Source organism: Mobula hypostoma, chromosome 1 (assembly GCF_963921235.1).
Source record: "Mobula hypostoma chromosome 1, sMobHyp1.1, whole genome shotgun sequence".
Taxonomy (NCBI): domain Eukaryota; kingdom Metazoa; phylum Chordata; class Chondrichthyes; order Myliobatiformes; family Myliobatidae; genus Mobula; species Mobula hypostoma.
In genome coordinates this window covers 223,401,394-223,418,633 of record NC_086097.1, presented here as the reverse complement: position 1 = coordinate 223,418,633, position 17,240 = coordinate 223,401,394, and the positions used below count along the sequence as shown (strand labels likewise).

Sequence of the window (17,240 nt, the reverse complement as noted above, 5' to 3'; positions counted from 1 at the left end):
TGGGGCATTAGCGGAAGTTAGAGAAGTCAATGTTCATGCCATCAGGTTGGAGGCTACCCAGACGGAATATAAGGTGTTGTTCCTCCAACCTGAGTGTGGCTTCATCTTTACAGTAGAGGAGGCTGTGGATAGACATATCAGAATGGGAATGGGATGTGGAATTAAAATGTGTGGCCACTGGGAGAACCTGCTTTCTCTGGCGGACAGAGCGTAGGTGTTCAGCAAAGCAGTCTCCCAGTCTGTATCGGGTCTCACCAATATATAGAAGGCCACATCGGGAGCACCGGACGCAGTATATCACCCCAGCCGACTCACAGGTGAAGTGTCACCTCACCTGGAAGGACTGTCTGGGCCCCTGAATGGTGGTAAGGGAGGAAGTGTAAGGGCATGTGTAGCACTTGTTCCACTTACAAGGATAAGTGCCAGGAGGGAGATCAGTGGGGAGGGATGGGGGGGAGGAATGGACAAGGGAGTCGCGTAGGGAGCGATCCTTGTGGAAAGCAGAGGGGGGGGGGGAAAGGAAAGATGTGCTTAGTGGTGGGATCCCGTTGGAGGTGGCAGAAGTTACGGAGAATAATATGTTGGACCCGGAGGCTGGTGGGGTGGTAGGTGAGGACCAGGGGAACCCTATTCCTAGTGGGGTGGCAGGAGGAGTGAGAGCAGATGTGCGTGGTGAAATGGGGGAGATGCGTTTGAGAGCAGAGTTGATGTTGGAGGAAGGGAAGCCCCTTTCTTTAAAAGCAAAACGATCTCCCAGTCTGCATCGGGTCACCTACGCTCTGTCCGCCAGAGAAAGCAGAATCTCCCAGTGGCCACACATTTTAATTCCACATCCCATTCCCATTCTGACATGTCTATGCACGGCCTCCTCTACTGTAAAGATGAAGCCACAATCAGGTTGGAGGAACAACACCCTATATTCCATCTGAGTAGCCTCCAACCTGATGGCATGAAAATTGACTTCTCTAACTTCCGCTAATGCCCCACCTCCCCCTTGTACCCCATCCGTTATTTATATACACATATTTTCTCTCTCTCTCTCTCCTTTTTCTCTCTCTGTCCCTCTGACTATACCCCTTGCCCATCCTCTGGGTTCCCCCGCCCCCTTTTCCTTCTCTCTGGGTCTCCTGTCCCATGATCCTCTCATATCCCCTTTGCTAATCATTTGTCCAGCTCTTGGCTCCATCCCTCCCCCTCCTGTCTTCTCCTATCATTTTGGATCTCCCCTTCCCCCTCCCACTTTTAAATCACTTTCTAGCTCTTCCTTCAGTTAGTCCTGACGAAGGGTCTCGGCCTGAAAGGTCGACTGCACCTCTTCCTAGAGATGCTGCCTGGCCTGCTGCGTTCACCAGCAACTTAGATGTGTGTTGCTTGAATTTCCAGCATCTGCAGAATTCCTCGTGTTGAAGTATTGTAAGCTTCCTACAGGAATATGGAAGGAGAGGTGGAAGTGGCATTGGCTAAACACACAATAGTATTTTTGTTATCTGGGCTATGCTAGGCCAAAAGACCTGTTTTGGTACCATAAGTTTATGACTCACTGAAACTCAGCAAGCAATTTGTTCTTCTCCATAGCTACCTCACTGTATGTTTGAGAGACAGTGGGAAAAGAACAACAAGTCAATTTATCAATCATACCTTTTTTAATTAATATATCATAAATCAAATCAAATTAAAAAAAAATTCTCTTAAAATCAATGCAGTAGATGTATAGTGTAGTGAGGGTTTAAACTAATTTGGCAGGGGGATGGAAACCGGAATGATAGAGCAGAGGAAGGAGAAAACAGAAATAAATCTAAGACAGTGAGCAGTAAAGATGTCAGGAAAGACAGGCAGGTGATGGGGCAAATGTGTAGCCATTGGGATGAGTTGAAGTGCAATAAAGTTGCAGTGAAATCAAAGCAAAAAGTATCAAATACTGGTCTTAAGGTGTTGTACTTAAATGCACGCAGCATAAGGAATAAGGTGGATGATCTTGTTGTACAGCTACAGATTGGCAGGTATGATATTGTGGCCGTTACTGAGACCGGGCTAAAGGATGCATGTCTCTGGGAGCTGAACGTCCAAGGATACACGGTGTATCGGAAGGATAGGAAGGTAGGCAGAGGGGGAGGCGTGGCTTTATAGGTAAGAAATGATATTAAATCGTTAGAAAGAGGTGATATAGGATCGGAAGATGCAGAATCTTTATGGGTTGAGCTAAGGAATAGCAGGGGTAAAAAGACCCTGATGGCAGTTATTTATAGGCCTCCAAACAGCTGCAGTGATGTGGACTACAAATTACAACAGGAAATAGAAAAGGCTTGTCAGAAGGGCAGTGTTATGATAATTGTGGGGGATTTTAACATGCGAGTAGATTGGAAAAATCAGGTCGGCACTGGATCTCAAGAGAGAGAACTTGTAGAATGTCTGCGAGATGGCTTTTTAGAACAGCTTGTTGTTGAGCCCACTAGGGGATCGGCTGTACTGGATTGAGTATTGTGTAATGAACCGGAGGTGATTGGAGAGATTGAGGTGAAGGAACCCTTAGGAGGCAGTGATCATAACATGATTGAGTTCACTGTGAAATTAGAAAAAGAGAAGCCGAAATCTGATGTGTCGGTGTTTCGGTGGAGTAAAGGAAATTACAGTGGCATGAGAGAGGAACTGGCCAAAGTCGTCTGGAAAGAGACACTGGCGGGAAAGGCAGCAGTGGCTGGAGTTTATGCGAAAAATGAGGAATGTGCAAGACAGGTATATTCCAAAAAAGAAGAAATTTTCGAGTGGAAAAAGGATGCAACCGTGGTTGACAAGAGAAGTCAAAGCCAAAGTTAAAGCAAAGGAGAGGGCATACAAGGAAGCAAAAATTAGTGGGAAGACAGAGGATTGGGAAGTTTTTAAAACCTTACAAAAGGAAACCAAGAAGGTCATTAAGAGAGCAAAGATTAACTATGAAAGGAAACTAGCAAATAATATCAAAGAGGATACTAAAAGCTTTTTCAAGTATATAAAGAGTAAAAGACAGGTGAGAGTAGATATAGGACCGATAGAAAATGATACTGGAGAAATTGTAATGGGAGATGAGGAGATGGCAGAGGAACTGAACAAGTATTTTGCATCAGTCTTCACTGAGGAAGACAGCAGGATACCGGACACTCAAGGGTGGCAGGGAAGAGAAGTGTGCGCAGTCACAATTACGACAGAGAAAGTACTCAGGAAGCTGAATAGGCTAAAGGTAGATAAATCACCCGGACCAGATGGAATGCACCCTCGTGTTCTGAAGGAAGTAGCTGTGGAGATTGTGGAGGTATTAGCAATGATCTTTCAAAAGTCGATAGATTCTGGCATGGTTCCGGAAGACTGGAAGATTGCAAATGTCACTCCGCTATTTAAGAAGGGGGCAAGGAAGCAAAAAGGAAATTATAGACCTGTTAGCTTGATGTCGGTGGTTGGGAAGTTGTTGGAGTCGATTGTCAAGGATGAGGTTACAGAGTACCTGGAGGCATATGACAAGATAGGCAGAACTCAGCATGGATTCCTTAAAGGAAAATCCTGCCTGACAAACCTATTACAATTTTTTGAGGAAATTACCAGTAGGCTAGACAAGGGAGATGCAGTGGATGTTGTATACTTGGATTTTCAGAAGGCGTTAGACAAGGTGCCACACATGAGGCTACTTAACAAGATAAGAGCCCATGGAATTACGGGAAAGTTACATACGTGGATAGAGCATTGGCTGATTGGCAGGAAACAGAGAGTGGGAATAAAGGGATCCTATTCTGGTTGGCTGCCGGTTACCAGTGGTGTTCCACAGGGATCAGTGTTGGGGCCGCTTCTTTTTACATTGTACATCAACGATCTGGATTATGGAATAGATGGCTTTGTGGCTAAGTTTGCTGACGATACGAAGATAGGTGGAGGGGCCGGTAGTGCTGAGGAAACGGAGAGTCTGCAGAGAGACTTGGATAGATTGGAAGAATGGGCAGAGAAGTGGCAAATGAAGTACAATGTTGGAAAGTGTATGGTTATGCACTTTGGAAGAAAAAATAAACGGGCAGACTATTATTTAAATGGGGAAAGAATTCAAAGTTCTGAGATGCAACGGGACTTGGGAGTCCTCGTACAGGATTCCCTTAAAGTTAACCTCCAGGTTGAGTCAGTAGTGAAGAAGGCAAATGCAATGTTGGCATTCATTTCTAGAGGAATAGAGTATAGGAGCAGGGATGTGATGTTGAGGCTCTATAAGGCGCTGGTGAGACCTCACTTGGAGTACTGTGGGCAGTTTTGGTCTCCTTATTTAAGAAAGGATGTGCTGACGTTGGAGAGGGTACAGAGAAGATTCACTAGAATGATTCCGGGAATGAGAGGGTTAACATATGAGGAACGTTTGTCCGCTCTTGGACTGTATTCCTTGGAGTTTAGAAGAATGAGGGGAGACCTCACAGAAACATTTCGAATGTTAAAAGGCATGGACAGAGTGGATGTGGCAAAGTTGTTTCCCATGATGGGGGAGTCTAGTACGAGAGGGCATGACTTCAGTATTGAAGAGTGCCCTTTCAGAACAGAAATGCGAAGAAATTTTTTTAGTCAGAGGGTGGTGAATCTATGGAATTTGTTGCCACGGGCAGCAGTGGAGGCCAAGTCATTGGGCGTATTTAAGGCAGAGATTGATAGGTATCTGAGTAGCCAGGGCATCAAAGGTTATGGTGAGAAGGCGGGGCAATGGGACTAAATAGGATAAAATGGATCAGCTCATGATAAAATGGCGGAGCAGACTCGATGGGCCGAATGGCCTACTTCTGCTCCTTTGTCTTATGGTCTTATGTATAGGAACAAATTATGGGGAGCAAGGTGTCATTTTATTCTGAAGTTGCAGCAAGTTTTGTTTTCCTTCAGTGACAAGTCCTAAGTACCTATACCTTCAGCCCTCAATAAATAACGAGGCTATCAATGCGACTAACAAAAAGCATCTTATCAAATAATTTACAATTTCCTTTTTTTTTTACTTGTACTTTACTTTTGTATATTAATATCCTGTGTAGAACTGGAGAGCTGGCCATTTTTCAATATTGCAGGCAAGTCTACCTTCATCTCATCTGGTGTAGATTAGTAAATGAAGAGCAGTTGAAGTTTTTCTTTTGAAGTAATAAAATGGTACATCTGATGCACAAAATTGTTTGGCTTATATGATATATAGATACCAATGATTGATATTCAGCATGGAGACTGAGTCTTGCTCTTGTAAACTCAACTGAATTAATGTTTCAGATTTTCTGTTTCCAAAAATCAAACTGATTTGGACAACTAGAAATTAGTGACAAACTTCAAGTGCACATAAGTAAGGAAATTTGCATCGGGGCCAGTTCCCCATGTCTTGACAACGACTCCTTGGCCAAGCTTGTCATCTTTAAATAAGGGTATAGATAGGGTAAATGCAGGCAGGCTTTTTCGGCTGATGCTGTGTGGAACTATATCTCGAGGTCATAAGTTAAGGGTTAAAGGTGAAAGGTTTAAGGGAACATGAGGGGAAACTTCACTCAGAGGACTGTGAGAGTGTGCCAGCACAAGTAATGCATGCAAGCTCGATTTCAATATTTAAGAGAAGTTTGGATAGGTATTGGATGGTAGGAGTTTGGAGGGTTATGGTCTGGGTGCTGGTCCATAATTTGTTCTGAAACTACATCAGTTAGTTCTTCCACCAGCACAAGCCTGCTGATATGGTTAGAAATATGTATTTCCTCCTTGAGTATATTTAACAAGCTAAGTTCATTTGAGAATCAGAATATGCCATCAAATGTAGTCAACAGGAATTCTGCAGATGCTGGAAATTCAAGCAACGCACATCAAAGTTGCTGGTGAACGCAGCAGGCCAGGCAGCATCTCTAGGAAGAGGTACAGTTAACGTTTCAGGCCGAGACCCTTCATCAGGACTAACTCTTCCTTCAGTTAGTCCTGACGAAGGGTCTCGGCCTGAAACGTCGACTGTACCTCTTCCTAGAGATGCTGCCTGGCCTGCTGCATTCACCAGCAACTTTGATGTGTGTTCCATCAAATGTAGTCTCAGGTTTGACTTATTGAATAATTAACGACTCAAATAACAAGGCCATGTGTAATTTTTAATTGTATTTCTTCTATCCAAATCTATCAATTGCTTTCACTTAATTGTCCCACCAGTTGGTAACATTGTGCTGTACTATCTGAGATGTATTAATAGTTTTATAATATTACTGTAATCTCATTAATTGACTATATAATTGTTTGATATTGTCTTTAAAACAAGTTATTATTCTAACAGCTACACGTACATTTTTGTTCATATTGCTGAACAGATGACTAGATGGTTATCTTTCTTTTGAAAGAAGATTTGACATACCTTGCAGCTAATATGCCACCAAAGCAGACTGTGTGCATTAATAATATGCTGTGTGCTGAGTAAATTAGGTGATTGAAAACATCTTTGGCTGGAGTTGCAAAGTAGCTTGTTAATCAGCAGTAAACATTCAAAATTGTATAACTCTCTACTGGAGTAGAGTTTTAAAAAAAAGGTGTGATGTCTGTTTAAGTAGCATCATTGCTCAGTACATTGCAATAGCTAGCTACGAATCTTCAGAAACCACATATTAGTGTTTTGCTGTCAGTATCAGCTAAAAGAAGTTAAATTATCAACAGTTTTAAAAAGTATTTTCCCTATCTTTGGCGCCAGCATCATGGAAGCATTCAGCTCTGGGGGAATCAGTAGTATTATTGACGTGCCACCATATTCCCTTGTCTGTCTTGCTTTTTAATCTTCAGCAACTCTACTCAAGCTATATGTTTCTGAAATTAGCTACTTTACTGCCAGAAATTACTGCCTGCTGTTCTTCTGACGAACTTTAGTATGAAAATTTTCCATCTTAGCTCTCAGGAGGAGAATTAAGCAACTAATTACTGATACAATCAGTACAGAACACAAATTATGCCCAAGGCTTTCTTTGCCTGGTATCAAAGAATAGCATTCTTTGAAGTGATATTTTCTTTCTTTCAATTTCCTGCACACCTTTTGAAGCACTCACTTTTTGGAGGATGAGTTCCACAGATTATAGTGACCCTTATTCCCTTCCACTCTGACTTCTTGCCGGCCTCCAACGTTGTTTGGCTTAAAGGCAAATTTTTGTTTAACAGTAATGTGAATGACTGAATATTTGATTTTAAGGGGGTATAGGGAGAGTGTTCTTTGTTAAAGTAAACCATCCTCTTATCTTGGGGGAATAAATAATGCATAACAAATGTCACTTGCCAGAGACCCAGACTTACAGTCCAAAGAACTGTGGAATTTAAATTTGGTTTATAATCTGTAATTTTATTTTAAGTCTAGTCATTGGTAAATTGCTATATTTTCAAACAGTCCTCATAACGTGCAGGGGAGAAAATCTGCTGCCTTTGCCTGCTCTAGTCTACGTGTGACTCTACATCCAACAAAATGGTTGACTCTTCAGTGTCCTCTGAAATTACCTAGCAGGCCCTACAATTATAACAGCCAGGGCAATCAGGGATGGGCAATAACCCTGACCTTGTCACTGGTTCCCCACTGAAATAATAAAATTATACTTTTTCCAACTGAAGTCACTGGCCTGGAATGCTAATGACACTAATTGGAACTTCCTGGTCACCCAAAACTACATGTTCATCTGTTTGGTTTGATTGAGAGTTTGAAATGCAACAAGGTTGAGGGAAAAAATGTGTCCCTGTATTTGTGGACAGTTGTGTTAGCAGCAACTACAGTGCTTTTCGCAGACTTTACCAAATAGGTTAGGTCCACTTATTGTGCAACTGCCATGTTGTGTAATTAAACTCAACTACATACATAGTAGTGACAGCATTTTGACAATTTAAAAAAATATAATTTTATGCTGATTTTCTTGGATTAGTTCCTCTTGACTTGCACTTGGATTTATTCTGTTTTGTAGTTTTGCAACAGCCAACTTGCATTTCTTTTAGAATTTTGTTTTTATTTAAGATCATGTCTTTGTGTGTAGGGGTCCTGGTACTCTATGCCCCAGAGTTGGAGAATTGCTCTTGATTATCATTTGTACTCATTTTGTGTTCCATATTTAGTCAAATGTAGAGATGTCAAATGGAAGCAGCCATATTTTCCTGCAAAAATGAATGGAATAATGAATACCAATCAGGACAGTGCCTCATTTAGCAACACAAGAGATGCTAGAAATCTAGAGCAACACACACAAAAAATGCTGGAACAACTCAGCAGGTCAGGCAGCATCCATGGAGATAAACAAACAGTCCATGTTTTGGGCTGAGACCCACATCAGGAAGAATATTAAATGTTCATTTGGCTCCATGGATGCTGCCTGACTGCTGAGTTCCTCCCGCATTTTTGGTATGTTGCCTAATTTAACAAATAGCTAGGAAGCCCATTCCGGTATATGCGGGGGATACGTTCCTCGCAGTCGACGCTTAATGTGAATAATTATTTAAATGGAGAAAATAGGGATGCGTTCTGGAGGGCTTCCTAAATGTTTTATCTGTAACTTATTCACACTTTCATACCAATACGACATAAAAACAGTAGCACAAGGCAACATTCATATTATATTTCATCAATTTAAGGTAATATTCAACGTAATAAATCATAGAAAGTTAACATACTAGGGTGTACAGTACTCATCAACAGTGGCAGGTGTGTTGGCTCCGGGAGATGAATGGTTGTTGTGGTGTCGGGCAGCTTTACATGGATGAAGTGGATGGTTGTGGGTCGTCAGGATCATAAAGGACAGCAAAGGGTGAAGGAAGACTCACAGAACTCTCAGTTCTGCCGGCAGCAGGGGATGACACCGGTTTGAAGAAAGTGGTGAGGGTTGTTTGCTAGGCAGCATTTTGTTTTTCAGCATAAATGTGCTTGTAGGGAAGAAGGCTTGACTGCAGGGAACAACTGAAATGCTGACTCTGTTCTAAACTTGGGTCCATGTCCATCGCCATTTGTGCCAAATGTTCCGCAGCCTTAAAAAATTCTGCCAGTTGCTTCACCGTAAAATCCTTCACCTGCAAATCGACACTTTCTTCTTCATCGTTATCACCTTCAGTCTGAGTTAAATGCAGAGGTCATCCACACGTATTTCATCATCATGAGAATCCAGGAGTTCTACCACGTCAGCAGTCTCGAGATCTGAGGATCCTTTCCCACCAATTTTACGGCTCAGGGCCACACAATCCTGGACAGCTGCAGTGAAGGCGGGAAACCCCTTGAGGGTGTGCACACACTCCGCGCAAATTGATTTCCAGGAAGACCTGACCTGACCTCTTTCCGGGATTCATCAATGTTGTTGATGGCATGTCTGATATTGAAGGACTTCCACCATTCCCTCGCCGTTGGTAAACACCTGGGATCTTCAAAATCGTCTGATGCTTGCAACATCTGAGAGATAATTTGCTGTAAAAAAAATATGCCTTGAATGTGGATATCACACCTTGGTTGAATGGTTGAATCAGCGATGTTGTGTTAGGCGGCAGGAAATGCACTGTAATGTTAGAATGAATGCTGTCCAAATGTTTAGGATGGGCTGGCGCATTATCAAGCAACAGAAGAACTTTAAAGACAAGATTCTGTTCCTGGCAGTAGCGTTCAACCTCAACAGCAAAATGATTAGCAAACCAATCTTCAAAGATTTGACCAGTGACCCATGCTTTCTTGTTAGCTGCCTGGTGGACAGGAAGCATATTCTTACTCAAACCCTTAAGAGCACGGGGGTTTAGTCAACTAAGAGAGGCTTCATCTTATAGCCTCCTTTGGCATTGGAACACATAAGCAAAGTCAATCTATCCTTTGCTGCCTTGAAACCTGACGCAGTTTTTTCATCCTTACTTATGAAAGTGCGTTTCGGCATACGCTTCCAAAAAAGCCCGGTCTCGTCTGCGTCACACCTGCTTTGGTGTGATGCCTAACTCAGCTATCAGAGTGTGCAACTGCACAGGATAGCGTTCAGCAGCTTCGTGATCAGCACTGGCTTGCTCACCACGCACAGCTAAGTTGTGAAGCCTGTTAAAGCTAACGATATCACTTGACATTTCCTCACTAGCCTCTGAACAAAGGTGACCATAAATTTCCAAAGCTTTCACACGAAGATGATTAGAACTAAGTGTTGTTTTTTCCTTTGTTTCATGCTCAATGTACAAACTCAACATTTTCTCCATTTTTGTCATAATCGGGTTAGGCACTTTGGTAGCAATCTTTGAAGACACTCGTCATGTTTGCTGTTGTGTGCTGGGGCAGCAGGCTGAGGGTAGCAGACACCAACAGAATCAACAAACTCATTCGTAAGGCCAGTGATGTTGTGGGGATAGAACTGGACTCTCTGATGGTGGTGTCTGAAAAGAGGATGCTGTCTAAGTTGCATGCCATCTTGGTCAATGTCTCCCATCCACTACATAATGTACTGGGTGGGCACAGGAGTACATTCAGCCAGAGACTCATTCTACCTAGATGCAGCACTGAGCGTCATAGGAAGTCATTGCTGCCTGTGGCCATCAAACTTTACAACTCCTCCCTTGGAGGGTCAGACACCCTGAGCTGATAGGCTGGTCCTGGACTTAGTTCATAATTTACTGGCGTAATTTACATATTACTATTTAACTATTTATGGTTCTATTACTATTTATTATTTATGGTGCAACTGTAAAGAAAACCAATTTCCCCCGGGATCAGTAAAGTATGACTATGACTATGAATCAATCACTGCACTTCTTATTTTCTCAGCATTTTTCTTTATGTTTCTAATCGTGGACTCACCTAGGCTGAAGTAGCATCCCAGAGCTGTGTTACCTTCACCTGACGCCGCCCTGTTTATAATTTCCAACTTTTTTTCAAGTGTTAAAGGTGGTTCTCTGCCGCTTGGCTGATGGCCCAGGACTTGACATCGGGCGCTTAGGAGGCTTAGCTAAATATTTCAAGCACAAAATCACTGCACCGCTAGGTAAAAACAACAAAAGTTTAAGAGCGCAAGATCGCACATCCACACGTTGCCAAAACCAATGCGAGACTGGCGGGAGTGAGACTGTGAGGCGTGTGCACGTGACTTGTATTGGCGGGAAGCGGTGCTTCTCGTCCCGACTGTGAGGCGTGCGCACGTGACTTGTATTGGCAAGAAAGCAGTGCTCCTCACATAACTGAGTTTTGGACGCATACAAGGAGAAGTTGGTAGAAATAGGTTCCTTGCATAACTGAAGACGCATATAACGAGGATAGGGTGTAAACGTCTTTGGAGTTTAAAAATAGGCACAATTTCAGGCAAATTGTAAAATCTTATAATGAATAAAGATGGGAAATGGTGAATAAATTCACTGGATTTTTTAAGTGTGATGCCTCATAGTTGCAAAACGTCTTGGCCTCTGCCTTTAGTAGTTATGTTTCTGGCAGTCAGTTCCTCAAAGAAGATTTGGTCAACTTCAGAATGAAGTGTGTTTAGCAATTGTTGACTTTTTTATCTGAAGACTCAAAGCTGCCTACTGCTTCATCAGAGCAATATATAGAATGTAGAAATTTATAGCATCTTACAGGCCTTTCGGTCCACAATGTTGTGCCGGCCATGTAACCTTCTCTAGAGACTGCCTGGAATTTCCCTAGCGCATAGGCCTCTATTTTTCTAACCTCCATGTACCTACATAAGAGGCTCTTAAAAGATCCTACTGTATCCGCTTCCATCACTGCTGCTGGCAGTGCATTTCACGCACCCACCACTCTCTGTGTGGAAAAACCTACCCCTGACATCCACTTGATACCTATTTCCAAGCACCTTAAAGCTCTGCCCTCTCCCGTTAGCCATTTCAGCTCTGGGAAAAAGCCTCTGACTATCCACATGATCAGTGCCCCTTTTCATCTTATACACCTCTATCAGGTTACCTCTCATCCTCTGCTGTTCCAAGGAGAAAAGGCCAGGTACATGCGACCTATTCTCATGAGGTATGCCCTCCAATCCAGGTAACATCCTTCTATATCTCCTCTGCACTCTCTCTATAGTATCCACATTCTTCCTGTCGTGAGGTGACCCGATCTGAACACAGTATTCCAGGTGGGGTCTGACCAAGGTCTTCTATAGCTGTAACTATATCTCAAAAGGAATGAAGAAGCTGTATAATATTTAACTAATAGTCTTTAACTAATGAATGTGAGTATGTAGAGGGAGCTGGATTACCCTGGTGTAAGAAATGCCAAATTGGCATGGAGCTAAGGACAGCAAATGGAATGCTGGCCATTTTGTGAGGAATGGAGCTCAAAAATGGGAAAGCCTTTGTCCAGCTATGATTGATTAAGTTCAAGGACATTTAATGAGAGACGTACTTTCCTTGGCTCAATAAATTTGAGTTGAAAGAGTTGCTAAGAAGAACAATTGACCTTACTTAAGGCTCAATTAGGCAGCATGGCAGTGTACCAGTTAGTGTAACACCATTATAGTTCCTGCTGCTGCTCTCTGTGAGGTGTCCGTACGTTCTCCTCTTGACTGCACATGTTTCCTCTGGGTGCCCTGGTTTCCTTCCACATTCCACAGATATCTGGGTTAGGGTTAGTGAGTTTTGGGAAGCCTAGCACAATCCTTGATGATTTGATTTGACACAGATGACGCATATCACTGTGTTTCAACATGCATGCGACAAATAAAGCTAATATTTAATATTCACTCTTTAGAAGAATAAAATAGGGTCTTTAAAAAACGTAAGATTCTGAGGTGGCTTAACGTGTTAGATGCTGTAATGGTCCTTTCCCTGGAAGGAGGTAAACTTGCAGTTAGGGGGCATAATCTCAGGATAGAGTGACAAATGTTTAAGACTGAAGCTTCACAAAATTTCTTCTCTGGGAGTCGTGACTCTTCAGATTTTTTTTATTCTGAAGAGCTATGATGCTGAGTTAAATCATTTCAAGGCTGAGATAAATTTTAGGACTAATGGCAAAAGAGGGGGCATGAGAGTTAAGCAGGAAACTGGAGTTGACACAAGCAGAGCAACACACACAAAATGCTGGAGGAACTCAGCAGGCCAGGCAGCATCTGCGGAAACGATTTTCCCCCATAGATGCTGCCTGGCCTGCTGAGTTCCTCCAGCATTTTGTGTGTGTGTTGTGCGGATTTCCAGTATCTGCAGGTTTTCTCTTGGTTGTGATTCAGGCATGATTTTGTGAAATGGTATTGGAAGAACAGTATGACCTACTTGTTTCTAATGTCCTTTTTGTTTTGACCGTTACAAAGTAATCATAATTCCTGTTCATATTAGAAATGTTGACTAGATTCAAATGCAGACTCCTGTATAACATCCTGTGTGTTAATTTAAAATGATATTGACACTGTCAGTACAGCACATACTTACTTCCAGACTAGTGTATCTCGTTGGATTAGAAAATCGCATTCAACATTTTCAGAAATGTTGGGATCTACTTATTGAGCGCACACAGGAAGGTAATAAAGGTCCAACTTAATTATTTCTGTAGTGTTCTCAGGATTTTTTCTTTATATTAGTAACTTGCATATTTGGATCAGCAAAAGCTGGAATTTAACAGGATGTCAGCGGGGGGCAGTGGTGTGAAATTTTGGTTTGCATCACCAGTCATTTACACCAAGCAAATTTTACCCTCATAATTTTTTAAGATAGAGCACACGAAACAATGATATAACTTTTTTTGTTTTCTCATATTGTAGACTGATGAAATTTCAAAAGAAGGAGAACAGGACGCAGATATAAACAAGTCTGAAATCAGCTTGGTGTTTGAGATTGCTTTGAAGCGAAACTTGCCAGTCAATTTTGAGGTAGGTGTTTATATCTAAAAATAGAATGACATTCTTCCCCATCAGAGGAAAATGTATCTGATCAGCTTTTGCAAAAATTGGATGATGATGTTCCAATGAAAAATAATTATTATGATGATGTAAATCTTACAGAGCTCCTTGACCTATACTACTGAGTCACTTCTGCTTTTTGTTATCAGTGACACTTTGCACCTGGCATCCACCAAAGTTGAGGACAAAATCCTTAAACTGCCAACAAAAGCACATTTTGTTAAATATCCATATGAATATCAGACCCTCTGCTAACTTATCTGGGCAACTGAATTAAGATATTCTCTTTATTAACATCTAATTCTTGGGATTCAAATTTCACGACACATGCTGGTGATATTAAACTGATTCTGGTTCCTGAACAGCGAATATCAGCATGCATGATGATAGTTCACATCCAACAAACTAAGTATTTAAGAGGCACGGCCAGCATTTAATTTGAAACAGAAATAGACAATCTTGGAAACATTGAAGAAGCCATTTAGAATCTGTGCATAAATCATTTCAGGCCAGTGACCTTCCATCAAAACAGTTCACCAGGTGTGTTGCCTTCTGGCTGAACATTTCTGTCATCTGTTCATTTTCAGTGTATGAAATATCTTCCTTTTTGTAAGTGAGCTGAAACATTAAGAGCTGTAAAGAAGAATTCTTACTGTGGAAAGAAGTCAACCCTCACTTTTCCAGTATGGTTTTGAGATTTGTTAGGACTTTCTTCCAACTGTGAAAGGAAGAAGTCTGTCAGGGACACTGGGAAGATATGACTGGAGGCATGATTGCTCAGCAGGTTTCACTGCACGAGGTGGTTAAATAGAAACAGGACAGGAATAGAGGCAGCATTAGTGTCCTTACAATGTGACACACACATCCCTCCAACTTTCAAATCCCTTACTCACTCTTCCTTCAGTTAGTCCTGACGAAGGGTCTCGGCCCGAAACGTCGACTGCACCTCTTCCTAGAGATGCTGCCTGGCCTGCTGCGTTCACCAGCAACTTTGATGTGTGTTGCTTGAATTTCCAGCATCTGCAGAATTCCTGTTGTTTACACACATCCCACACCAGTTTTCCTTACAAAGCACCATCTCTTTCTGTCTCTGCACTTCCTCAAATCTGCATCTATCCAAGCACCATGAATAAGAATGCTCGTTCTTAGTGTGGGAGGCTGCTTCCTCAGAATCACCTTGAAGTTCTCCCCAACCAACCTGTGAAAACTAACATTATTCTCCCTCATGGATCTCTCCCTGTCCTTGCAGGACAAGGGGGCAAAGAAGTAGAGGAACAACTTTACTAATCTTGTAGATATTAACTGAAGAGGAGGCAGCACTGAAGATTAATAGAGCCTCAGTATGGCTGCCTGATGTACATGGTAGCCAATATCAGGCAGCTGCATGTTAGATAACACATCTGCACATTGCCAGTGTCAACAGTATGTGTAATGTAATTGTGTACGTAATGAGCAGGTCAAGCACCCTTAGCTTGACTAATATAAAGAGAGAATGCTGGGAATACTTAGCAGGTCAGACCATATCAGAAAGAAACAAGAGTTAATGTTAATGAAAGGTCGACCTGAAATGTCAGCTTACCTTTCATCCCATAGATGCAGCCTGACCTGCTGTGTATTTCCATTTTTATTTTAGATTTTTAACATCTGCAGTTATTGTGCTTTTCAACTTAACTTGACGGCTGCTGTTCATGTCTTTTGTCTTCTGCGTTTCCCTCATGCATTGTTTCGAGTCACTGATGACTACAATTCGGAGGAGCTTAAACTATTGCAGATCATGCCCTAGCTCAGATGTGTATGCAGAAAGTTGGATTTTCAAGTATTGCATTTCACAGTTGGAAATGCAGACATCCCACCTCTCCCGGAACTTCCGGGAGTCTCTTACATATTAATAGTGGCTCCCTGATGCCCGCAAATTATATACAATATCACAGAAATCAATATTTTTGAGAGCAAGTGAGAGAAAAGCAAGAGAGAGCGCGAGAGCGACCACGAGAGACAACGAGAGCGAAGGCAAGCGAGCGTGCGAGCGAGAAAGCGAGAGAGAGCAAGCGAGAAAGTAAGCGAGAGAGGGAGAGCGCGAGCGAGAGCGCGCCATTGCAGAGTGTTCCAAAAAATATATAAAACGTACGTCACCCCAGACTACACTAAAGTGTACCCCTGCCTAATAGGGGTCAAAATAATGACAGTGTTGCTCACTGCACTGTTTGCAACAGTGACTTTTCTATTGCCCATGGTGGGTTAAGACTGTAAAAGACATGTTGAGGTGAGTTTAACAGGTGTCATTCGTTCATTAGCATAGCTAACGTTATTTAAACTAGCTGACTAGCTGCTAAGGAGCTACTGTATTGCAGACATCCCACCTCTCCCGGGAGTCTCCCGCAAATTGATGGTGCTACCTCCCTGAAATGAGTTTTTGCAGGGTGGGATGTCTGGAATTGGTTTATTATTATCACATGAACTGAGATACAGTGAAAAGCTTATCTTGCATACTGTTCATTCAGATTACACAGTGTAATGTTATGAAGCAATAAAAGTGCAGAATTAAGCGTAACAGGTAAAAGAGAAAATGCAGTGTGGCTGAACTGTAAATTGAGTACAGGAGTTGGGATGTTGTGCTGAAGGTGTTGGTGAGGCCTAATTTGTAGGATCGTGCACAGTTCTAATCACCTACTCATAGGAAAGATAGCAATAAGATTGAAAGAATGCCGAGAAAATTTACAAGGATGTTGCTGGGACCTGAGTGACAAGGAAAAGTTGAATTAAGTTAGGACTTTATTCCCTAGAGTGTGGGCGAATGAGGGGAGTTTTGACAGAGGTAGACGAAATTATGAGGGATATGGATGCAAGCAAACTTTTCCACTGAGGTTGGGAATGACTAGAATTAGAGGTTATAGGTGAAGAGTGAAAGGTGAAATATTTAAGGGGAACATGAGGGAGAATTTCTTCACTCGGGGTGGTGAGAGTGTGGAACGAGCTGCCAGTGGAACAGGTGGATGCAGGGTCAATGTTTAAGAGCAATTTGGATCATGTTTCTAGTGTTCTATGACTCTGTCTCTATCCTAGCAAGGTAGACTGTGAGGTCAAGAGTCCAAGATCATAGACTTTATCTCTACTGGTAATCATCTAACTGAACAAAACGGAGTTGACCAACATTTGTAATTGGAACACTGAATTCCACAAACAACAGCAGAATGTTTTGGGTTGCGGTGTATTGAAATGCCGCTTTAACACATGCCACATTTACAATAACATTGTAAACAAGAGATTCTGCAGATGCTGGAAATGCGGAACAACACACACAAAGTGCTGAAGGAACTCAGCAGGTCATGCAGTATCTATGAAGAGGAATAAGCAGTTGGCCTTTCGGGCTGAGACCTTTCTATAACACTGATCCCAGTGGCATTAATGCTACCAACCCACTTAAAGTGGTGTAAAGCTGATTAA

The 17,240-nt window shown here is 42.2% G+C and overlaps 1 protein-coding gene across 4 annotated transcripts in view; it reads left to right on the top strand.

Annotated features, from left to right (window-relative positions):
* The window catches only part of stau2 (staufen double-stranded RNA binding protein 2), a 364,833-nt gene that overhangs the window by 156,649 nt on the left and 190,944 nt on the right, over positions 1–17,240 (top strand). For all 4 annotated transcript variants that reach the window (XM_063065127.1, XM_063065135.1, XM_063065117.1 and 1 more), the window contains one exon: positions 13,659–13,766. In XM_063065127.1, the coding sequence (XP_062921197.1) occupies positions 13,659–13,766 (108 nt within the window). The remainder of the gene's footprint in view (positions 1–13,658; positions 13,767–17,240) is intronic.